Source organism: Bufo gargarizans, chromosome 6 (genome assembly GCF_014858855.1).
Source record: "Bufo gargarizans isolate SCDJY-AF-19 chromosome 6, ASM1485885v1, whole genome shotgun sequence".
NCBI lineage: Eukaryota > Metazoa > Chordata > Amphibia > Anura > Bufonidae > Bufo > Bufo gargarizans.
The window spans coordinates 146,738,505-146,764,268 of record NC_058085.1 but is presented as its reverse complement, the minus strand read 5'-3'; the positions used below and the strand labels follow the sequence as shown (position 1 = coordinate 146,764,268).

Below are 25,764 nucleotides of genomic sequence, written 5' to 3'. Positions count from 1 at the left end.
AAGTGAATTCAATATTAGATTGTCCAGCAACCTAAAAAGATCTCTGGTTGTTTTACAAATGGAAATGAATAAAACTTATTGTTTTTCTTTAATTATAAAAGTTGACCTGATGGCTCAATTTCAGATTCCCACTTGCGGTTCCAGAAGAGTAGCTTCCATTGTCATTCCGACACAGGCAAAGATCTTCCTCCCCTCTCTGTGTTTATGATGCAATGAAAGGGGTTGGAAGTGGTTCAGTTTGTTAGCTTAGCCAGCCCCCTTCATCACATCATCGACACAGCGAGGAGGAAGCTACACAAATGGGACTGTGAGAGGCCATTGGTGCAGCTTTCATAATTGAAGTATATCAGTGAGTTAAATTAATTTCCATTTGCAAAACAACCAAAGATTTTTCTACATCACTGGACAAACCATTTAATACTGTGAAGGATACTACAGGGTGGCCCACGAAAAAGTAACCTGCCTCCAATATCTTCAAATCATACTGCCTAATAGTTAATCTGTATTAATTGTCCTTAACAACAAATCAGAGCCCAGCTTTAATTTTTTCAGAGCCCTGTAGAAACTGAAAGCTGAGCTCTGATTGGTTGCTATGGGCAACTAAGACTGATTTATTATTCAGTTTGATGAAAGTGACCTATTGTGGCAGAAAGATGGTGTTCTCCCCTGGAACAGTGAATGGTGATTGTGCAAGGCTATGTGCGAAGCAGATCAATTAAGGACATGCAAGAGACCTTTGCTGACAAGTACCCAGGTACAAACCACCAGCTAAACATTATTTTCAGAGTCTGGTTCGGAAATGGCATTAAACTGCCTCTGTTGCAAACATGAAGAAACCGAGGCCTCCATCGATCAGGACAGCTGAAGTTGTGCATGAAATTGGATTGCAAGTAGCCCCCAAAAATCTACTTGAAGACTGTCTCAGCAAGTTGATGTATCACAAGCAACGTGAGAGTCTGAGAATGCTAAATGCGTAAATTACTACGAATGCTGATAGACATTTGGACCCATTGTTGTACTTCATAATGTATGAAGCTTGGTTTTATTTATCAGGTCACATAAATTCCCAGAATACGAGGTACTGGTCTGCTGAAAATACCCATTTGGTGCGCAATGTCAGGAACACGAATTGTGGGCCCAGTTTTCTTCAAATCAACTGTGAATGATGCAATTTAGCTGGACATCTTAGAACAGTTTTACAACCAACTAACATCAGAGGAAAAAAAAGTCCTGCTTTTTCCAACAAGATGGGGCAACATGCCGCACCTCACGAACTCCCGGGTACGGGTTCATGAACTGTGTACGGAGGAGCGAAGGGGTTATGGCCACCACGTTCTCCATACTTGTCCACATGCAATTTTTATCTGTGGGGAAATTTAAAACAGAAAATGTCCGCTAACAATCCACATCCCCTGGATGAACTGAAGGAGAACATCACAAACACTGTCCGCAGCATCACAAGAAGTATAAGCCAACATAATTCAATGTGCCCAAAGATGCAGAGATGTGAACAGGGACCACTTTCAGCAACTTTTGTGACTTGTGGGTAATTAAAAAAAGAAACAATCCACTTGCTTGTTCACCTTGCCATATTAAGGCAAGCTACTTTATCGTGGGCCACCCTGCAGTATTTTAAACCTAGCCACGCTGATAACGAAAATGAGATTGAGGGACGGAGTACTAGTAGCCTAACCACAGCACAAAAAAGAGGTCCAACAGAAAGTGAGAAGTACAGTACAGACCAAAAGTTTGGACACACCTTCTCATTCAAAGAGTTTTCTTTATTTTCATGACTATGAAAATTGTAGATTTACACTGAAGGCATCAAAACTATGAATTAACACATGTGGAATTATATACATAACAAAAAAGTGTGAAACAACTGAAAATATGTCATATTCTAGGTTCTTCAAAGTAGCCACCTTTTGCTTTGATTACTGCTTTGCACACTTTTGGCATTCTCTTGATGAGCTTCAAGAGGTAGTCACCTGAAATGGTTTTCACTTCACAGGTGTGCCCTGTCAGGTTTAAGTGGAATTTCTTGCCTTATAAATGGGGTTGGGACCATCAGTTGCGTTGTGGAGAGTCATGTGGATACACAGCTGATAGTCCTACTGAATAGACTGTTAGAATTTGTTATATGGCAAGAAAAAAGCAGCTAAGTAAAGAAAAACGAGTGGCCATCATTACTTTAAGAAATTAAGGTCAGTCAGTCGAAAAATTGGGAAAACTTTGAAAGTGTCCCCAAGTGCAGTCACAAAAACCATAAAGCGCTACAAAGAAACTGGCTCACATGCGGACCGCCCCAGGAAAGGAAGACCAAGAGTCACCTCTGCTGCAGAGGATAAGTTCATCTGAGTCACCAGCCTCAGAAATCGCAGGTTAACAGCAGCTCAGATTAGAGACCAGGTCAATGCCACACAGAGTTCTAGCAGCAGACACATCTCTAGAACAACTGTTAAGAGGAGACTGTGTGAATCAGGCCTTCATGGTAGAATATCTGCTAGGAAACCACTGCTAAGGACAGGCAACAAGCAGAAGAGACTTGTTTGGGCTAAAGAACACAAGGAATGGACATTAGACCAGTGGAAATCTGTGCTTTGGTCTGATGAGTCCAAATTTGAGATCTTTGGTTCCAACCAACCGTGTTTTTGTGCGACGCAGAAAAGGTCAATGGATGGACTCTACATGCCTGGTTCCCACCGTGAAGCATGGAGGAGGAGGTGTGATGGTGTGGGGGTGCTTTGCTGGTGACACTGTTGGGGATTTATTCAAAATTGAAGGCATACTGAACCAGCATGGCTACCACAGCATCTTGCAGCGGCATGCTATTCCATCCGGTTTGCGTTTAGTTGGACCATCATTTATTTTTCAACAGGACAATGGCCCTAAACACACCTCTAGGCTGTGTAAGGGCTATTTGACCATGAAGGAGAGTGATGGGGTGCTGCGCCAGATGACCTGGCCTCCACAGTCACTGGACCTGAACCCAATCGAGATGGTTTGGGGTGAGCTGGACCGCAGAATGAAGGCAAAAGGGCCAACAAGTGCTAAGCATCTCTGGGAACTCCTTCAAGACTGTTGGAAGACAATTTCAGGTGACTACCTCTTGAAGTTCATCAAGAGAATGCCAAGAGTGTGCAAAGCAGTAATCAAAGCAAAAGGTGGCTACTTTGAAGAACCTAGAATATGACATATTTTCAGTTGTTTCACACTTTTTTGTTATGTATATAATTCCACATGTGTTAATTCATAGTTTTGATACCTTCAGTGTAAATCTACAATTTTCATAGTCATGAAAATAAAGAAAACTCTTTGAATGAGAAGGTGTGTCCAAACTTTTGGTCTGTACTGTAGATTTGCTCTCCTGTAGAAATCTAAACGATTTTGTGATCATGTAAAGGCATTTTGCTCTACAAAAAATGTAGAAAAAAAAAAGTAAGGTGAAACCACCCTAAGGGTACTTTCACATGTAGGCCTAGATATACCAATGTGTCTGCACCTAACATCCATCTAAAAAGTGGTGCAATTTGTTGCAACTAGGGTTTCTACACCTTTTTTTGCAACTTGTTCAAAAGAGGGTATGGTTTAGCGGGAAAGGGCGAGGATTCACAGAAAGGGAAGCATGGCATATGATGCGCTGATTTGCACCAAAATTGTACCACAATTCTGTCTCAAATTAAGCCAACCAATAATTGGTATAGAGTTATTCAATACTGCACCAGATTTCACATCCAGCCTGAGCCCCTGTGATACCTGGTGCATATCTAGTTTATCCCATCTACAGGCTTAGTAAGTCTGGTACGTCGTTTTTTAGTGGAGTTTTTCTGCATGTTTGTGATTTTAGTTGCATTTTTTTTCCTGTGGTTTTTTTTTTGTGTGCAACACCTCCTTTACACCAGTTTTGTGAAATATACTCCATTGTGTGCAAGCAATGCAAAAAAAAAAAAAACTGCCACAAAAATGCAGATGGCCACAAAAAAAACACCTGCAGTTATTCTGCCCTTTTGGAGTGGTAAAAAACTGCCAGAGCCAAATTCATGTGTGTAAAGACCTGATGGTGATAACCATGAGCCCCAAAAAAAGTGCAGGTCCTGTTGTTTTGAGATATGGTAGTCAACAAGACTTATGGTACCACAGCATGGTTGACAAATAGAGCAAAAGGATGGGGAGGGGGGGTTGATCTGACATTTGTTGTCTTTTAAGAATGTGATTTCTTGTTTCAGTTGTGTTTCAGATGAGGCTGTAAAGCAATACATATCAAAAGATCATCTTGCCAAACACTTTCAGGTCCCAGTGTTTAAATTTGTGGGGAAAGACAACAAGGTAAATGTAGGAGTTTTCATATCAATTTATTATCTGTAATAATGTTGTTTTTGTATATGAATACACTGAGAAATTATTTCACCACAAACACATGTACACTGCATAAGAGGTTTTCCAGGATATATATATATTGATGACCGATACTCAGGATAGGTCCTCAGTATGTGATTGGTGGGGGTCTGACTCCTAGCACCCACACTGATCAGCTCTTGGGAGAGGCCATAGCTCCAGTGCTAGGCCAGTGACGTCACATTCATCGGTCACATGACCTAGTGAATGAGCCAGAGCTGCAGTACCAAGCACAGCCACTATACCCTGTATGGCACTGTGCTTCATAAGTAGGGTTGAGCAAATTCACTTCGGATTAAACATTTGAAGTCAATTTGCATAAAACTTCGCTAGAATACTGTAAGGAGCAAGCACTTCGTACAGTATTAGAACGTATTGGCTCCAATGAGCCGAATGTATTACTTCACGAAGTCTCGCGAGACTTCGGGTAATGACTTCTGAAATTAATTTCTCTGTTTCATCCGAAGTCGATTCGCTCACCCCTATTCATAAGCTATAAGGAGGCTGCAGCACTCACTGGAGCGTGGCATCCTCTTCAAACAGCTGATAAGCGGGGAAATCGAGTGTCAGACCCCCATGATCAGATATTAATGACCTATCCTGAGGATCGGTCATCAATATATGAATCCCAGAAACCCCTTTAATAAAATGCGGAGATTATTTAGCAGTTCTTTTGGGCACAGGAGGATTCATTTATTATAAGATAGGAGATAAAGTTATAAACCCATATTTTGCATTTCAATGTGGACCATTATCAGCCTAATGCTATGCCCTTCACTACGACTACGAAGAGGAGGTCAACATGTAGAGAAACATCTTCCCTCAATAATTATTAACTTATTAAACTGGAAATCATAATGCTAATCTTAGTAATTTCCTTTCCAGGAATAGGACAGCCTTTGCCATTTTCTATATCTAGTTAATAGAATGAATTGTAAATCAGGAGGACACGTGGCTTTGAGGTCTGCTGCACAATGACCCCCTTCATTTAGGATACAGAATTGGTATTTACACAGTCGTTTGATTGTAAAAGAGAAAATTCTGCACATGACCTCACAGGTTATAGATCACATTTTAGGCCTAGTGCGTTATATTTAAAGGGATTCTCATAATTTAGTCCCAGCAGGGGCGGATTGGGAACTTAATGTGGCCTCGGGAAAAAAAACTAAAAGTGGCCCCATTTTGTAGGTGGGTCCAAACTGACAGAAGGTAGGACAACACAAGTAGACAAGGACAACACATATAGGTGGGTCCGCAATACCATAGTGTAGAACAAAATACCGCCCCAAAAGAACCAAATACCACAGTGCAGCACAAAATACTGCCACTTGGGCTAGAGTATGAAACTGTCCTGAGAACGGCAATACAGTTGAATTCAGGAGGCCTACATTAATTAATGCTGAGAGCATGAGATCTTTATGTACCTGGATGGTGGCCATGAGGAGATCTTGGGTGGCTCCCTGGGCAATGGCCCACCGGGAGATTTCCCTTTAGGGTCTATGGCCAGTCCGCCTCTGAATCCCAGTAATGTAATTTAGATTTCATCAACATTTATACAGAGTTATAGATGAATCGATTTGTTAGATCTATTATTTAACAGACTGACAAAGCATTTTTAAGATCAGTGTACTATCAAAGGGGTCTTCCGACTTTTTATACTGATGACGTAGTGGTGGGGGTCCGACATCCGGGACTGCCTCCTCACAGCTTAACAAACACGGCGCTGTACATTATATAGTGGCTGTGCTTGGTATCGTAGCTGAGCTCCTTTCACTTGAATGGGACTGAGCTGAGCCTAGGCCAAGTGACTGTTGAATGTGACATCACATGGTCTAGGGCGGGGATAGGCAACCTCCGGCACTCCAGCTGTTGTCAAACTACAACTCCCAGCATGCATACTTGCTCTGCTCTTCTAAGAACTCTTGTAGAAATAAATGGATCATGCTGGGAATAGTAGTGCCGAAGGTTGCTGATCTCTGGTGTAGGGTAAGCTGCGAGAAGGCCACATTACTCACAGGAGCACCGTGGCCTTCTCAGACAGCTGATCAGCGAAGGTCCCTAGTGTCGGACCCCCACCTATCAGAGTAAAGGTCATCAGTGTAGAAAAGTCAGAAAACCCCTTTAAAGAGGACCTGTAACCTCTCCTGACATGTCTGTTTTTAACAACTACCTACATCCAACAGGTAATAACAATCATGGAGCATCTATTCCTATATGACTGTATGATGTACCATCCCTTTATTATTACTGCTCGAAGTTATGAATGATTTACTATCAGTTTTTACTGAAGGTCCAGATGGGTGTTACCAGTCAGGTAACATCAAACTGCTAATACCCATCTGGACCTTCACTGCAGACTGCAAATAATTCATTCATCACTTTTAGCAGGAATAATAAAGGAATGGTACATCATACAGTCATCCGAATTGCAGAATTGGTATTACATGGGGAATTCACGTAGTTACTAAAACAGACATGTCAGGAGAGGTGACAGGTCCTCCTCTTTAAAACCTTTTTGCACAGGCTGTTGATTGGGTAAACAAAGGTTCCTACGAAACGTAATCCCCAATTATTGATGTGTGCAAACATGCCCAGCCGACAAATGGGCAAACACTAGTTTGTCAGCTTATTCCTGCATTTCTGCAGCATAAAATCATTGCTTGTCAGCAGCACATCCCCTTGTGCAAACTGCTGTCAACAAAGGTAAACTGAATGGAGATGAATAATTATATTAACGATTTTTCGTCCCCATACACTATACATGCAAATGATGATTGCTCTGTTTAGATTGAGCTTAAATATATTATATTAACGATTTTTCGTCCCCATACACTATACATGCAAATGATGATTGCTCCGTTTAGATTGAGCTTAAATGAACCCCGATAAAAAGGCTGTATCGTGGATCGGTCCATGCTATGAACTGGAATTCTATCCACGTAAAATAACTTTTAGACATTCATCAAATGCTCAGGATATATGTGAGATCACATCGGAAGGGGTCCGACACCCCACACCCCTGCCGATCAGCTTTTTGTTGTAGCTCCGGCGTGGGGGGAACTTGTTACTGCAGCACTGCTGCCATTCACACCAATGGGAGCGGCACTGTAGTTACCAGCTGTAAACAACAGAGCTACTCAGGAACAGCTGATCAGCAGGGGCGCAGGGCTGTGTACCCATGTAGATCTAATATTGATGGCCTATCATGAGGATAGGCCATAAATATACAAATCCTGGACAACCCCTTTAAGCTAGTGTATTCTAGATAATTATTGTTAGCTGTGGGTATAAAGGTCAATCTCTATTCATGCAATGTGATAATTAGGTGCATAATCATCAATATTTGAGGCATTACTGCATATCTATACAGGGCATATCAGTACAATAGGTCAAAGTTGTGCTTGAACCTGCATTCTGGTGCAAATGGTGGTAGGAGGACTGTGGGGAACCTGCTTACAAGGCCACACTTCCTAATCTAAATTATTTCAGTGCTGTCTGAACAATGACTACTTTGCACAAATACTGAAACTATAATGCCCTTGGGGAGAGATTGTCTCCCTTTTGCTAATGGGTGGATCCCTTTGGTGTCATCCCTTTTGCTAATGGGTGGATATGCAAAGAAGTGTCTCCCAAGAAAGAGAAGCATCTTGCCAGTGCCACCCATTGCAAGTAGCACCCAATAAGTCAAGATCCGACTTTCCAACAAGGCTTGGGATTTGACAAGGGATTATAGCCAAGCCAGATATCCATCCGTAGACAGTTGTTTCGGGGTGCTTGGTAGGGTTCTGGCTGGCTCAGTGTGATGCCTTGGAAGCAGCATAGGCAGGATTCTGAATCTCCTCAAATAAGGGGGCCACTTCTAAGAGGTGAAGCTGGCAAGATGGTTCTCTTCCATGGGAGATACCTCTTTGTATATTAGTTTCCCATGGGCATTGCCATTGCCAGTAATTCTCCATACAGAACCTGCCTCGTTAAGGAGATTCAGTACCCTGCCTAAGCCGCTACTGGGTGGAGAACCTGTTTGTAATGAGAGTCTGGAGAGGGAAAGAAAATGAGATCCTCATGCCCTCCATGGAAAAACTTGGCAACATAATGGGGAGCCCACTTTGAACTTTGCTATGGGGCCCGTTATTTATGTACACCATCAATGTTATACATTCAGTCCTTCAGGACCATAACCTAATGTAACGACTGGATAACTTCTTTCTATATTGTGAGGATCACATTCAACTTGACAATACAATGCATGTCTCCCCATACTAAATATCTGGCTCCCATGACCTCAGGGAAAAGTGCAGTTGGTATATAGATTTATATTTGCTATATACTGTATGTAGCCAATTCACAGACCTTGTTGGAAATGTATTCATCCATGTCATACATCGGGTATTTTTGTGCTTTAGGCCTCATGCACACGACCGTTGTGTGCATCCGTGGCCGTTGTGCCGTTTTCCGTTTTTTTTCGTGGACCCATTGACTTTCAATGGGTCCGTGGAAAATTCGGAAAATCCACCGTTTGGCAGCCGCATCCGTGATCCGTGTTTCCTGGCCGTGAAAAAAATAGGACCTGTCCTATTTTTTTCACGGCCAACGGTTCACGGACCCATTCAAGTCAATGGGTCCGTGAAAAATCACGGATGCACACAAGATTGTCATCCGCGTCCGTGATCCGTGTCCGTGATCCGTGTCCGTTTTTCCTATCATTTCAATGGCAAACTTGACTTACATTTTTTTTTCATTTTTCATGTCCGTGGATCCTCCAAAAAACAAGGAAGACCCACGGACGAAAAAACGGTCACGGATCACGGACCTGCGGACCCCATTTTTGCGGACCTTAAAAAAAAAACGGTCGTGTGCATGAGGCCTTAGGTTGATTATTTTTTTACTTTTTAGCTACTTTCAGCTGCTGTGTTATAGTACAGAGATACTAAACCTGTTAGAAAATGGACGATTTACTGAATAATCCATGTACTCAATGCTAAATTTGCATTCTATCGTATTTTAAGGAAGGAGGACATTTAGAAAACATTATCTCCTATATAATTACTTTGTGTACTGTAGATCTATGTTCAGAATAGAGTGTGGTATTCAGAAATGTTAGAAAATGTCAATCCTGCTATTTCCTCTTAATTACATATTTGATTCTCCTTTAATTTGAGACATATATTAGTTATTTTTTGTATAACAATGAATTTCTTGAAATTTGTTTCGGGTTTGATCCCAACTAATTGGTGGGAATATATCATTTGAGTACGAATAAATTCGATAAGAATTAAGTGTTCAGATTGCCCTGAAAAGTTGAATATGATATTCTGACGTCTCCTAGGACTGTATGGAAGTACTTCCATGCCAAGACATTGTTAGTAATCCTAAAGTGACAGCGACATACACTATTTGGCTGTGGTTATGGCAGACAGTGATAACAAATGCCCTGTTTAATAACACAAGTCATCCCTTTTGGAGGAAGATTCCTGCCTGTGTATATAGGCGCATGGTAGTATCGGAAGAAGCAATGGCTTGCTCTAACAAGCAGTCTAAAAAAGTTCTATTGCTGGGGGCAGATGCCTACCCATGTTATACACACAAGCTAGTATCAGGAAAAAGTCTGTGCTAAATATAATTTCAAAAGTTTCTTTTAATGTGCAATTGGACTTTTTACAATATGTTTTTTGGAAGAAAAAAAAGGCACAATTGCACAGTGCCTAATGCAACTATAATGCTTAAACATCATCAGCCAGTAGATTTTATATACATATATATATATATATATATATATATATATATATATTGCTTGGGCTACTAACCTGCTCCTGCACATAAAGAAAGATACTGTCTCTTTAAAAACGGATGCACTGGCAGCAGATTCTGTATTTATGTGAACAACCCAAGCCCTGTAACACAGAATACACTACCTGACCCTATTCTGTCCCTAGTACTAAAACCTGTCATTCTATCTATTAATTCAGCCTACCTAATTAAAAATATATTCCCAATCCTAAACTCTCTGTATTGTGTGTCTGTGACACTGATAATCCTGTGTCCTGTCACATCAGTGAACAAGCTGAGAATGGTATCTCTGCTCATGACCTTACATAGTGACTAGGACACAGGTCTATATCGTCCTTCCTGATTGGCTGTGAGGTTGACTGTAACGCATTATGGGCACGCATGCCAGCCTGGGCACTTCTGATCCTCCATCTTCATATCCCCTGCTCTGCTGTGCTCGCTGTTGTGACATGTAAAATGGCAGAAACGATTTTGCACAATTCGTCTAATCAAATTGCTAAAACTTCCATTTCATTTGGAATCAGAATTTTTGGAAATTCTAAACAAATTTTATTTGTTTAGAATCTTATCACTTATCTCTAATAACAAACACTGAAATGGCCCGAAAAAAATGTGTGTAGTTTGCCTGTATGTTTGCTTTGTCATTGATGGCTTTAATACAAGACCAATTGATTTTTAGTAAAGATAGGAACTGAAACAATACACATTAAGGCTCCATTCAGACGTCTGTAGAATGTGTCTGCACCCGTTCCGCAATTATCCGGAACGGGTGGGGACCCATTCATTCTCTTTGGGGCAGGAATGGGTGCAGACAGCACACAGTGTGCTGTCCACATCCGCATTTCCAGAGCGCAGCCAAGAATACACTACGGACGTGTGAATGGACCCTTACTCTAGCTGCAAGGAGGGATTCTTATTAAACAAAAAATCTTATTGTTGTTTTCCGTCACACAGGAAGTGTTCTTACATTGCCAAGTTCTGGTCTGTGGGGCTGCAGATGAGCGATCTCGGTGTGCTCAAGGCTGTCGTCGGAGAATGCGTAGATCAGCAGATATAAAAGAAGAAACAAGTCACCTCTCGACCCATCTCCTCACTGGAGGCCCCATAATAATAGACACAGAGGAGTAGTTTTTCTTCCATTCAGAACCACAGTGCTGTATATAAAATGCTTCAACACAAATTCTATTGCTCCATGTTTTTTATGCATTGTACAGTATATAAGTTTTTTTTTACCTTTTAGCACCACAACCAAGGTTGGCCTACAGATATGTAGTTGGGATGATCAGCAATAGACAGGTTATCAATATGTTGTTGGCTGCCTCAGCTTTCTCATGAAAGCCAAGGAATGCAGACAGTGGCCAAAGGGGCACTGTGTTTATCCAAGCATATTTACCCCTTTATTCTAGGGATTTCTGGCCCTACTTATTAGTTATTAGAGCCCCCACCCCAATATAAACTTCTCACGTGTCCCTATATTATGTACATACCTTATTGAAATGACGGTGACATGTACAGGCACATTTTTGAAGTTAAGTTAGGTGGAGCCTACATTGCCATTATTTGCACCAAATTTATCAGACGTCACAAGTTGTTTTTGGGGCAGCGACATTTGTTGGATTTGTGTAGTTTCTTAAAATTTCAAAACTGGAATGGGTGCTGCGAAATCACAATAAGTTCTAGAAGCTCTTACTGATTATTACAAAGTTTCAGCCATTTGCGTCTCATTCTGGAAGCAATGCGTTTCTAATATCAGAGCTATACTGGACAGTCATGAACAGTTATAATCATACGTACTTAAATATAGGACGGCAATAGGGAGCAGAAGGAAAAATGGCAATCAACAAATTATGGACGACTACTGGCTGAAAACAATATACTCCAAAATAAAATTTCAACAATTTGGTAGGAGTCAATATACTTCTTCTGGGCAAGGTTTGTTAAAGTGTGCAATGCGGCTTAGCCTTAAAGAGGACTTGTCACATCCTCCAAAAATGGCCAATGTCTTTACCTGCTGCAACTGTTCATATTTCTAGTCCTCCATTAGTTTGGGCTCCTGATATGCTATTGAGGCCATGTACTGTCAAGGGGACGGTCACCACCTTTGATTCTGAACAGGAAGTGAACAATTCTGAACAGGAAGTGAATATTCCAATCAGCGTGGATAGCACCAGAGAGCGCTCTGGTTCACTCCCCACTGAGAATATGCTCCGGTGACCGCTCCTCCTTGAGAGAAGCGGCCATTATTGGAGGACATGACAGATCCTTTCTTAAAGAGGCTATATGTCTGCAGTTTCAGAAAGACAGTGGCAGCCCTAGTTGCATGAGTCATAATAATCTGTGAACCATTTTGACTTTTACATACTGATATGTTATTGACAACCTGCCAAGAAATATAGCTGTTTACTTGATAGTGATAACATGATAGTATATTATTTTGCTTTTTTCTGCTAGAAGGCTTGTACAGTTATAAGATTAATAATATTATAATAAGATTATAATAATAAATCTGACATTGTAAAAATAAGGAGTTAAAAATGTAAACCTAACCCATCAACGGGGTTGTCTCATAAAGACACCTTTCTGCACGCTCTATTAAAGTGTAACTGAGGGGCGTTTCCTGCTCAGATTGCCCCTCTATGAACCCCAATGGGGAGCCACCAAAAGACAGAGGTTCTTGCTATGGCAGATTTGAATCATGCTCTTTATAGCTGATGGAAAATTCACCTAAATTCATAAGCTGCCAGGGGTATGAGAAGCTGGTTGATTGCCACTTGCTATTGGGAAAGTAGCTACCTTCATGAGACATCCCCGTTTTAAACATATTATTTTGTCCAATAAAAATATGAATGCTTCTGTTTTATTATAGCTATCTTTATTGAGAGTCAGTCAGGTGCACCACAATAGGATCAAATGTATTTTTGTATTCATATATAGGAGCACAAAATAGGGAACATAGTTATGCCAACGCGTGAACTAATGTGAACAAAATATGTATAATCCTTCTGAATCTCAAAGAAGGTTCGCTGCTTCCTGCTAACAGCAAAGCTGGCAATTCACTAAGCTCATTCAGCTGAAAGTTGTGTCTCCTGGCTGGGCATGCATGTGTTGTGAGCGGGAGATGGGAGAAAGCTACTGCCAGAAACCTCTGGTAGGCAGCTTATCTCCATGAGAAGAAATGGAGCAGGCACATTGAAATCAAATACGTTTGCCCCTTCTCTTCTCTCACATCTGGCATTGTGGGGAGAGTTGGGTGGACTCCATACACTTTTGGTGGTTGGCTGATCCCACCAAAATTAGCAGGTTTGCCAACCTACATAAAATGTGTACGATCAGCTTAGATTAAAAGAGAGTAGAGGGGCAATAGAACACATTCCCAAGTAAGGGCGGCCAAACACATTCAACAGCTGTCTCACCCGACTCCCTCATACATATAAATGTTCAGCTTGGCTGAACATGTATGTGCGTTCTATGAGGAGAGCATGGAAAGCGTCTGCCAGACACTTCTGGTGGTGGCTTATCTCCCGGGAGAACAAAAGTCAGAGTCGGGAGTTCTCCACACACATTATGGCCAAACTGAGGGTTCTCGGCAGGTTTGGCTGGCAATACAGAAATGTGTATTATCTTACTGATAAAAGGTATAATCCATAGAATACCATACAATTAGCTCTTTAGGGGCTTCTCTACAATATACCAGGTAACATTGGTGATCACTGTAAAATTTGATGATCAAACCTTGTGTTGATCAACTAGGGTCCAACACCTTTTTAGTGGAAATGTTCGCTCCTGTGTATCTGGCACAATTTGTATGTGTTCTGCATGATTCCATGGATGGTTCCATTGCTGGGATATTCAGCATTGGGTATCTCAATAAATAGTTGTTTAATCAGAAGGAATTTGTAAATATGTGTGTCATGGCATGACCATCAGAATGGCAACTCCCAAATCCATCCCTGGAATCTAGAAATAGCTGGTCTTCACGTTCTTCAGCCTGTTGTTATACAAGCCTGAAGGCCAGATACAACTTAACCTATAAGTAAGCAGATGAGCTACTTCTGATTGCAGTAGTACAGTGTTCCTCAGTGAATATCTACACAGTGTTGAAGAGTCTCTGCATTGTCCACTTGGCTATGCACTACCGCAGTCTTCTATGATGTCTGGTTGACGTCTCTATTATTCTTACAGTTCATCTTTTTCCTCCTCATTGCAGATACAGGATGATCTTTGACTGTTCATGAAAGGTTTGCATCCCAAGGTCCAGACTGTGTTAAAAACTGTGTCAGCCACTGACTCGCAGGCTGCAAGGAAACAGAGCACAGTTTACATATACATGCTATTAATTGATATTTTATGTTATTATATAATTCAACTTTTCCGGAGTAGTTTTGCAGATGTATTTGATGTTTCATAGAATAAGGTGCTCTTGGTTATAATACAGGCGGCAGCCCAGGATCAGCGATACATTGTACACTATTTACAGAATTACTATATTTGTCAGACTATAAGACACCACCCAGGATTAGGCAACAGAAAATAAAATAAACTATTTTCTACTTATTAAAACATCCCTGGTGGTGTAATGAAGTTGAGGGGTTAAAGGCACTAACTTTGGGACCTAGTGTAGAGGGGGTTAATAGTTTTGGTCAGCTTCTGTTAACCTTAGTGTGTTATCTGCTGACCATTGTAACAAACAGCAATGGCTGATGTGATCACCTCAATAAATGTATCCTCCTCAAGTAAATGTGTCCTCTTTTAATTGCTTCATGATGTCCCATCATGCTTGTACTGCTGGATTGTTTATTTTTTAGTTGTTTTTTTTTTTTAAACTCTCCATGATCATGACATTATACAAATACACACACAGCTCTGCAGTACACATATTATACATACACTGCTTCACTGAATACATACACACAGCTTGGCTAAGTGTACACACACAGCTCTGCTGCATAAATACACAGCTCTGCAGTACACACATTATACACATACAGCTCTGTAGTATGCATATTATACGCACACAGCCCTGCTGCATATGCATAACTGTGCATACAAACACAAAGCTCTGCTACACACACATACACAGTTTTGCTGCACACATCCCCAGCTCTGCTGCTTGCGTGCACACGCACACACACACACACACAGTCCTGCTACATATGTATGCATACACAAACCTTTAACCCTTTCCAGACCTCCACCATACATATACAGCAAAAGTCCAATCTTTAAAGATGGCACCCACTTGCAAACCTCGGAATTCACTAAAAGAGTGTCTTATAATTTGTCTATAAAATCGTTTTTATTAATATGCTAATTAGCTCAATAAGGACCCCAAGGTGATGTCCCTCTGGCCGTTGGAGCCCAGCCGCACCCATTATCTTGGAGCCCAGCACCGCCCAACTGCTAATTTATTCACTGCTCATCGCCGACGTAATGTGTTTGTTGCGCCCGAGATCTCACGCATGCACCGCGGATACTCATGTCAGCGCCCACGCAGTTTCCTGGCTTCGGCCTCACAGAACGAAGTGCGCATGCGCCGGCTTTGCTCGACCCGGAAATGCGCGAGATTTCAGGCACAACCAACACATTACGTCAGCGAAGATGAGCAGTGAATAAATTAACAGTGGGGCGGTGCTGGGCTCCAAGATAATGGGCGCGGCTGGGCTCCAACAGCCAGAGGGACAGCCCCTTGGGCTCCTTATTGAGGTAATTAGCATATTAATAAAAGCTATTTTATAGACCAGTTGCAAGACACAGGGCAGTAATACTAGTATATTGTAATATAAATCATGGAGACTGATGTGTTCATGTTAACAGCTCAGTAAGTGAAATCCTGGTGACAGTGTCCCTTTAAAGGGGTTTTCTGACTGTTATATACTAATAGAATATCCTCAGGATAAGACATCAGCATCTGATCCGTCGGCACCCATGACTCTTGCAATCAGCTATTTGAGGAGTCCATGGTGCCTACTATTTTACAGATTAACATTGTACATGCCTCTTTATGTACTCAGCTGTTCATCTGTACATGACACCAGAAAGGAGTTAAAATGAAGTGGAATGTTTGTGCCATGTAACACATTGGTGTACTTTCATGTTGATTTTGTTTTTCCATTTCATCGTATTACATAACCTTAATGCTGATGAAGTGCACTGGGAAGAAAGGTATATCCTAATATCAATCTTCCTTCTGAATCCTGACCTAGACCTCTCACCCAGTTAAGTCAGTATTCTCTGCTCTGCACTGATGAGGGGCAATCACCCCGAAACATCTGTCTGCAGATGAGATGCTGGTTAATTATTATCCAAGTCATGTCTCAAGGCATTTTGAGAGGCTGAACTTTGACTTATAAGATAGCTAGCTACCTTATATCCAGTAGCATTAGAGGCAGAACTTGCTATGAGCTCATTTGCATACCCTCTTCCTAGAATTCGAGGAGCGTTGCCTGGCCTAGAAGTTTAGGTGCTCTCCATAAGGAGATAGAGTATTCCCCAAACACTTGTGGGATTGACATGTCACATTCTGATTCACACATTGTTACCCAGGCTGGTCGTGAACGATGACTAGAGGCTCAATTGACTATTTTTCCATGACTTATGCCTCAGTGGTGCCCTAGGCTGTTACCTACTCTGCCTACCCCTCATCCTGGCCCTGACACCATGGTTTCTGTATTATCAGTCCAAGCTTTCTCCATTCTGCAACCACTGGCAGATGTGAGCACAGATGTAAGCTTGTTTTTGTGCAGTATATCAGTTTCACAACTCTCTTTAATAGCTTTATAATGGCATTGTTGGCCAAATGCCTTGGCGAAGATATTAAGAAACAATTATTACGAGAAATGATAATATGAGATAAATTTCCCTAAACATTTTATGGTCAAATTAATAAAACATGACAGCATGAAAAACAAGAAATTGTCCTCCTAATAACTGTATAATTAAAAATCTTCTACTAGGAAATACCAACCTTCAACTTTGGAGACAAACCCCAGGCTTTTCTTCAGGTCTGAGCAGATGGAGTGCAGACACCAGCGGAACTTTGCATCACAGCGGTATTTGTTTGCCCCACAAGTGTCATAGCAGATATCCAGTTGGTTACAGCATTTTGTCATAGCTGGGATACCCATGTCCAACTGTGAAGAGATAAACGGCAAGATTTAAAAGTGGTTGTCTAGCTCAATAAACCCATTTTCTAAGTTAATAAAGTTATTCATGATTCAGGACCTCCATCTGTTAACTGAAGAGAAGATCTGGAAGACGTGGAGTGTCCAGATTTCATAAGGATATTGGCCCTGATTTCTGAAGACCAGTGTGCACTATGCCACTCTTGATGGGCCCTGCTCCATCAGAGGAGGCATTTTATTTTATATAAATTAAATAAATTAAGTGCCACCTCCTGCAGTTCATGTGTCAGACTGAAACCTACTCCAGATTGTAGCTGCCAGAGATTTCAGTCATTAATGCCAGTTTATAGCGTACTGTAAATGATGAAAAGTGTTGCAGGGTCTATGGCCCTGCCCACACTCTGCCCTCACCACAAACCCCTTTTGGAATCTGCCGAAGGCAGCGTAAAAACACCAGTTGCAACTAGGTTTAGTTGGTGTTTTGAAAGTTGTAAAGCCAGGTTTCATCACTTTTTAACGCCAAAAACACAGAATAGAGGAATAATAAATGAACCCTATTTATTCACTTTAATGGAAACCATGTAATTCTCTATTTCCCCTGTGGTGGCACTGCAGGAAAATTAAATACTTTATGCTGTATTTCCTTGGAAACCACTTTTTTTACATTAGGGCAAATTTACTATCCAGCAGAATGTACAACTACAATGTAGTTTGCACCTTATTCTTCAAGATGGTGGGTTTTTTTGTTTTTGTTTTTAAATCGGTCACAAACAGTGTCCTTGCAATACCCCAGAGAGTGTATTTGCAACTGTAATGTTTTATATGTATAGTTACTGTATGTATTTTTTATGTATTGGCTGTGTGTTCCAACAGAGGAGGTTATGGTTGGCAGGAAAGGGATAAGCACCCTGTTCCTCTTGGTAGAAGAGGGCTAGTCCTGTTCCTGCCAGGAGAGGGAGTTCCACTCTAGCCAGGGAGAGGAGAGGTAAAGTTCCAGTAACAGCATCTTTTTCCTCTGTGAGACCAACACTCCAGACGGAAACTCAGAAACCAGATATTATTCTCCTGAGAGACCAGCACTCTAGATAGATCAGAGAAATTTAAGAGCACAGCTACATGAAAGCACCAATGCTACAAGACAGCAGAGTTATCAGTGAAATAAAGCTTTACAGATATTGCTGCAGGGTGAGGGACAACAGCTCAGACACCACCACCTACCTAAACCATTGTGCTTGTTAGTGCCAACCTATTGCCATCTAACCAGCCACCATATCTCCTCATCTGGTGCCAGAAACTGCACTTTGTACTTTATACTGCTGGATGTGCCACAAGTTATATTTTGCAGACACTTTTATATGTTTACTTCTGGTCTAATTTTTCAAGCCTAAATTCCACTGCACTGATCACCAGGGAGCACACCGCAACACTTCATGAAGGCCACTACTAGGGTTGTTGCGGGTATCGAAAAATCGATACCCAATCGATACTTTTTTACAAGTATCGATTCGGTACTGTGATTTGCACTTTTTCGATACTGGGCTGCGCAGCCCATTATCTCCTATGACACAACATGGCGCTCCGCCAGAAAGACAGTGGAGAAGGCGGGAGAGGGAGAAGGAGGGAGGGATTCCCTCCCTCCTATGACGCTGCCGCCGCTGAGCCCAATGGAGTAAGCGGGCTCTGAAGATGCCTGCATCACTGCCACCAATGACTGTGCGTTTAATTAAAGGAGGAGGAGGGACGGGGGAGGTAATAAACTGCTGCGCCGTCTGACTCTGAGACGAGTGAGCGCTGAGCTCAGCGAACGGCACCAGCGGCAGCGGAGCAGCCTCCTCCTTCGTCCTGAGTCACTCACACTTGTCTTGTGTGCTGCGCCGTCTGACTGAGACGAGTGAGCGCTGAGCTCAGCGAACGGCACCAGCGGCAGCGGAGCAGCCTCCTCCTCCGTCCTGACTCCTAACTGAGTCACTCACGTTTGTCTTGTGTGCTGCGCCGTCTGACTGAGACGAGTGAGCGTCAGCCCGAGCCCCAGAGTCAGTGAGACTGAAAAGCAGCCAGCCCAGCATAGCAGGTACCTAGCCTAGCCCACAGCCAGACCCAGTGCAAGAGTGATGATTAGCCTGCCTCAAAATAAAGGCAGGCAAAAACCATATCTATAAGGAAGACAGCCAGCAAGATTTGGGGTTAATGTGACTCATTAACCCCAATCTTGCCACTACCCATGTTTTAAACATGATGGGGGTCACTTATTTTTAATGTCAGGCTGGGCGCATGCTTTTGGAGTCTTTGGCATGGACCCCATGTGCCTCACATTAATAGTAAGTGACCCCCAAAGTACCATCTAAGGCTACTTTCACACTTGCGTTTGAACGGATCCGATCATATTAATGCAGACGGAGGCTCCGTTCAGTACGGATCCGTCTGCATTAATAACTTAGAAAAATTTATAAGTGCGAAAGTAGCCTGAGCGGATCCGTTCAGACTTTCAATGTAAAGTCAATGGGGGACGGATCCGCTTGAAGATTGAGCCATATGGTGTCATCTTCAAGCGGATCCGTTCCCATTGACTTCCATTAAAAGTCTGGACGGATCCGCACGGCCAGGTGGACAGCTGAACGCTGCAAGCAGCGTTCAGCTGTCCGCCTGTCCGTGCGGAGGCGAGCGGAGCGGAGGCTGAACGCCGCCAGACTGATGCAGTCTGAGCGGATCCGCATCCATTCAGACTGCATCAGGGCTGGACGGAAGCGTTCTGCTCGGCTCGTTAGCTCCTTCAAACTAAGACTACTTTCACACTTGTGTCTGAGGCGGATCCGCTCATATAATGCAGACGGTGGCTCCGTTCAGAATGGATCCGTCTGCATTATATTGTTAACAAAAATTCTAAGTGTGAAAGTAGCTTCAGACGGATCCGTCCAGACTTTTACATTGAAAGTCAATGGGGGACGGATCCGTTTGAAGATTGAGCCATATTGTGTCATCTTCAAACGGATCCGTCCCCATTGACTTCCATTGTAAGTCTGGACGGATCCGCACGCCTCCACACGGCCAGGCGGACACCCGAACGCTGCAAGGAGCGTTCGGGTGTCCGCCTGCTGAGCGGAGCGGAGGCTGAACGCTGCCAGACTGATGCATTCTGAGCGGATCCGCATCCACTCAGAATGCATTGGGGCTGGACGGAAGCGTTCGGGGCCGCTTGTGAGCCCCGTTTGAACCACCCGAACGCTAGTGTGAAAGTAGCCTAAGGGGGGAAATAGTTATTAAATAAAAAGTGTAAAAAAAACCCCCACCAAAATATGAAGTATAAATGACCCCCTTTTCCCAATTTCACATATATAAAATATATAAATAATAAACATATTACATATCGCCACGTCAGAAAAGTCCAAACTATTAAAATATAAAAAAAAAATCTAGGTGGTGAACGCCGGAACAGAAAAAAATTAATAAAAACTGCGCGATTCGCCATTTTTAAACATGTGGAATGCACGTGGCTTTTTTGGTTTATTTTTTTCGCGTGGTATCGAATGGTATCGAGTATCGCAATACTTTTTCATGGTATCGAAACCGAATCAAAAATTTGGTATCGCAACAACTCTAGCCACTACCACTCCCATCCTCTACATCGGCTCCTCAGTGGTTTGAAGTGATATCATCAGTATTAAAGGCACAGCTATCCCCACAAAAAGTCCTGTGGTATAAAATATTAGGCTTTGTGTTAGGAATTTACACATGCTTTTACAAGGACACACGGTAGTCTTCACAGCTAAAATACTCTATGTTGCTAAGAACGTTATTAAAATGACGATGGTTATTATTGATAAGTATATATAATAGGGTCATAAAGAAAGCCAATGTATTGGTCTTAAATGCTCCTTTCCAGTTCTGAACGCTATCAATCTAATTAAACCACTGGCTCTTCCATTCGCACTGGAACATCTGCTTTAGACCTTAGGTGTCAAACATAATACATATTTCATGACTATGTTTTTCACATGTTACAAAATGCTTCACTGAATAACTCATAAGTAAAGCTATCAGCCCTCCTATGTTAATAACGACTTCTGCTTTTCCCACTCAAATCCTTACAGACCTTCGGTCCTGTTTATAAAGCAGCATTAGAAATCTTTGCTTTAGTCGGCCTCTTTACAAGATTTCTTTACTCTTAACACTATCCGATGAACCAGCTGCCAGCCAAAACATTCTTGGATCTCCTTTGATCTTAAAGGGATTATCCAGTTATATCAAGGCAATTGCACTATTTACTGCTTATACTTTGACATATATTTTGCCTAGTATTAAATGAGTTTCCCCAACATTAAATATTTATTTATTTAGTTTTTATTCCAAAAATGCTCTAGTTCCTTTTACTTTTTCTATAATGGTGCCCCTCTTAGTACTCCACTGCCCCCTGGTGTTCAATCTGTATAATAATGAGCATGTACTGCTACTGAGCTGAATGAGCAGGTCACACATGGTCTATTTCGTCCTTCATCCTTTATAATGGGATAACCACTTTAAGGGCTCCCAGAGGAGCTCTTTGGGCTCCATAGGTATTGAATCAGCATTCACATCTAATGCGTCCATTGGTGGTGTATGTATATAAGTGTATATACAGTGTTCATCTCAACTTTATTTATATGAAAAGCAGAGACAAAGAAAGACAACAGACTAAAGAGTCAGCACAGTGGTCATTAGTCCTCCGAGGCCCCAGCGTGGCAGAACATGTCTATGTTATAAGCCATGCAAGCACTGGAGGCTCTGTATAATCTTATAACTACCGCCATGTCTATGTTAAATCAATATTTTATTTGTCACGTTTTCTTATAGATCTTATCTCTGTTACGAGCATCCAGCAATGCTATTGATTCAGTTTTATGCTGTGCTGTGGGTAAACAAAGCTAAAAAATTGACTTCGAACAGATTTCTAAAGTAAAATAACAAAGCAAACTAGAGAATTTTTTATATTAATATATTAGGATTAATATAATAGCTGCCAGCCAAACGATCGTTTGATCGGCAGCTATCTCAGAGCTATGACTCTGACTACAGAGTCAGAAGGCCCCTATACATCCCTATTCACACGTCAACAAGTGTTTTGCGGTCTTCAAATTGCGGATTCTCAAAACACAGACACCGGCCATGGCCGGCACTATGATAGAAATGCCTATTCTCGTCCGTGGCTGCAGACAAGAATAGGACATGCTCTTTTTTGCTGTGCTGCGAAATGGCATTACGGATGCAGACAGCACATGGTGTGCTGTCCGTATCTTTTGCGGCCCCATTGAAATGAATGGGTCCACACCCGTTCTGCAAAATTGTGGAATGGATGTGGACCCATTCATGCGGACGTGTGAATGGACCCTTAGACTTTCAGCCAGCAATACATTAATGTGTATGGGGGAGCCTTTACTTAAAGAGAAACTGTCACCACAAAATGTGGCCCCCGTGTACAACTGAACTCAGAAAAAGCTTAAAATTTATAACTTACAAGATTTACTTTATTTTTCCCCATAAAAGTATACATCAGTCTGCTCAGCTCCTCCTGCTCTAAAACAGGATGGCCGCAGATTACGTTGCATTTTGTGGTGACAGGTTTATTGTCAAGACCACACAAATGAGGCAGAGCATGTGGCTGCTATGGGTTTATGAAAAGCAATAAGGGAAGGGGGGGGGGGGGGGGGTAACAAACACCAGACCCTTTTGGCCTGGGTAACAAACCCAACCACGATGGGGGGATTTTGGTCTCTGATATGGTTCTCCCTCTCTTCTATGTATGTCACATTCACACTAACACAGCAGGGGAGAGGAGTAGCATAATTGTGTATGAAGAAGGCATATGGGACAAATAGCTGGGGCAAATCACCAATCATGAAAACAGGGGTTATATGTCCTGTAGGAGGGCGCAAGGGTCCGTCATTAACGGAAGTTTAGATTCCTGGCCTTGGTGAGGTCAGAGCCGGTAATTTCATGTGTCAGTGGCAGCTAGTGCTGGCTGACATGGTTTTGCTATTTAGTAGGGCTGTAAAGCCGATCTGGTCCGGCTCTTACTGGGAGCAGCCAAAGTGCAGGGTGGGTGGCTTCTCCCTACGTTCCAGGCCGGGTCTTTGTTTGGACTATAAAACACTGGCAGCACTGTCAGATGGTGAGAATTTACTCCTCTCTGACAGTGAAGCTCTGTCAGTCTCTGTGTTGGGACCTGGGAGTTTGGGCCTGGGTAAAGGCCTGCTACCTTGCTGGTGTGAGAGCAGGTGATTTCCAAGGACTTCTGCATTGCTGCATGGTGTGAAAAAACACCAGACAAGGTGACTGTTTTCCTTAAAACTGACTTTTTGTTTTGCTTATCCTTATGTGTGAATAAACACTGAACGGTTAAGACTTTGTTTTTGCCTCTGTACTGCGTCCGCAAGCCTGTCTACCAAAGCAAATCCCCACAGTCCACTATTTGAATAGTGCAACAATCCAGCATGTGGACTGCAGCTCCATTCAAACTCTTTGGAATTGACAGCATAGCCCTTTGGCTATCTTCGGCAATCCATTGGCTATCTTCGGCAATCCCACAGAATAGTGCAGATGCTCACCCACCATTCTGTTCAAACAGGGGATGCGGGACCTAGTTTTCCTGAAAAGTGGGAGTCCCGATGGTCAGACCCCCACCAATTACTCACTTATTCTTGGAATAACTTTTTCAAGGTAGCCAAACACTTTATAGAGAATGGCGTTTCATGTGCTCTTGATCTAGTTGGCGCTGGAGTGAGAGGCTTCTAATTTATTAAAAGATGCAGGCCTTTTAATAAATTAGGCACATCTCTGGCTGGCTGTGCCCAAGGTCAAATCTTCTCTATCTATGATCTGGCATAGATTTGGGATATACTTTACACAAGTTTCTCGTGTAAATTATAGTAGATTTGCTTGGCTGTGAGTGATCAAACCCTTCTACTAAGCCATGCCCATACCATACCCACTTTTATTAAAAGTGCCAAGGGTTCTATAAACTCTCAAAAACCTATCATTTTTGTGGTACACAGGGGATGATAAATATCATGAATTTCCACCTAGCACTCTTACAAAATGTTTTATTTTTTACCTGTTAGAAAGGTACATTATGTAAAATGTAGTGAAGATAATCTTCTTACCAGTGACTATTTGTGAGTTATAACCTTCCTTCTGATCTTCAGCTGTCATGTGACCAACACTCTAACTGTCCACAGTACAGGAAGTCAGTTACTTCTTTTTTCATTCCTATGAGACTTATATTAAGGCTCCCTTAAGAATACACAGATAAACTAGCTTTCTCCATCCACACATAAGATGCTGTGTTATTTGGAGAGTCAGAGTGTTGGTCACATGACACAGCTGAGGATCAGAAGGGAAGGAATAACTCCATAATACAGACACTGGTAAAAAGATTACCTTCACTACAGTTTACATCATGTACCTTTCTAACAGGTCAGAGAATAAAAAAATGTGTGATAGTGTTTCTCTAACCACCTATCTTCTCTGCCTGTAGCCACCACTGAATTTATGAGACATTACTGTGTCTGTCATCGAATCTGCCACCATGATTGATATATAACTTTAGGGGGAAAAATTAAGTATAAATTGTAACTTTTACATTTAAATCTCTGTTCATTCTGAGTTTAGGAGTCTTGCAGGAACTGTGCATACACTAATAGCTGTCAATGCCTGATTAGTACTACGCGCATGGCTTCTAAGGTCAGAATGAGCAGCAATTTAAATAAGTTTTACTGAATATTTTCCTAGAAACTATAATTCAGTTTCCTCAGCTCCTCCTGCTCTATAACATGTGGTGTTAGGAAGTACTAGAGTCACCATCCAAACCACAGCCAGTGACCAGGGAGGTACTAAGAGAAGTAAACAGGCAGAATCAAAACCAGAAAAATACATACACAGTCAATGAAGAACACGAGAAGTTAATCCAGAGGAGAGCCAAGGTCATTTACCAGGAGAGTCAATATAAACAGGCACAAGGGTGCCAAAAACAAGCTCAAAGTCAGATCACCAGAAATATCAGAATGAAGTCACACAGTATAAAGCCTAGAATTCTAAACACAATCACAAACACCCATTGGTTAAAAAAAAAAAAAACTTGTAAAAAAACAAACACAGAGATGTGGTCAGTGACTACACAAGCTACAGTTTCTAAAGCAGAACAATGAGAAAATGTTAAACCCGTGTTCAAAAACATATTAGAAACATTAAAAAGGGCCTAGAGACCCACAGTGTCTCCCTGCATGTTAAAAAGTGCCTTAAAAAAATTCAAAGGGTTTATCCTTTATTGGGATCGAATTGGTTAAAAATCTGTGTCGGGGAGGGGATCCCATCGCACAGATAAACCGGAAAGAAGTAGAGTGGATGTTTAAGTTAGGTACCTTCCAACCAAAGGCATTGAATATAGAGTGTGATGTGAAATCCTGTCTTGTGTGAATAACTCACCTATGAG

At 42.0% G+C, this 25,764-nt stretch overlaps 2 protein-coding genes across 3 annotated transcripts in view; one reads left to right on the top strand and one right to left on the bottom strand.

Annotated features, from left to right (window-relative positions):
* The window catches only part of OIT3 (oncoprotein induced transcript 3), a 37,599-nt gene extending 22,684 nt beyond the window's left edge, over positions 1–14,915 (top strand). The window contains exons 8-9 of the mRNA XM_044298277.1: positions 4,227–4,326; positions 11,137–14,915. Coding sequence (XP_044154212.1) covers positions 4,227–4,326; positions 11,137–11,310 — 274 coding nt within the window. The 3' untranslated portion in view covers positions 11,311–14,915. The remainder of the gene's footprint in view (positions 1–4,226; positions 4,327–11,136) is intronic.
* PLA2G12B (phospholipase A2 group XIIB) overlaps positions 13,038–25,764 on the bottom strand; it is a 34,102-nt gene continuing 21,375 nt past the window's right edge. For both annotated transcript variants that reach the window (XM_044298278.1, XM_044298279.1), the window contains exons 3-4: positions 17,147–17,312; positions 13,038–14,477 (exon numbers count right to left, since the gene is read on the bottom strand). In XM_044298278.1, the coding sequence (XP_044154213.1) occupies positions 14,359–14,477; positions 17,147–17,312 (285 nt within the window). In that variant the 3' untranslated portion in view covers positions 13,038–14,358. The remainder of the gene's footprint in view (positions 14,478–17,146; positions 17,313–25,764) is intronic.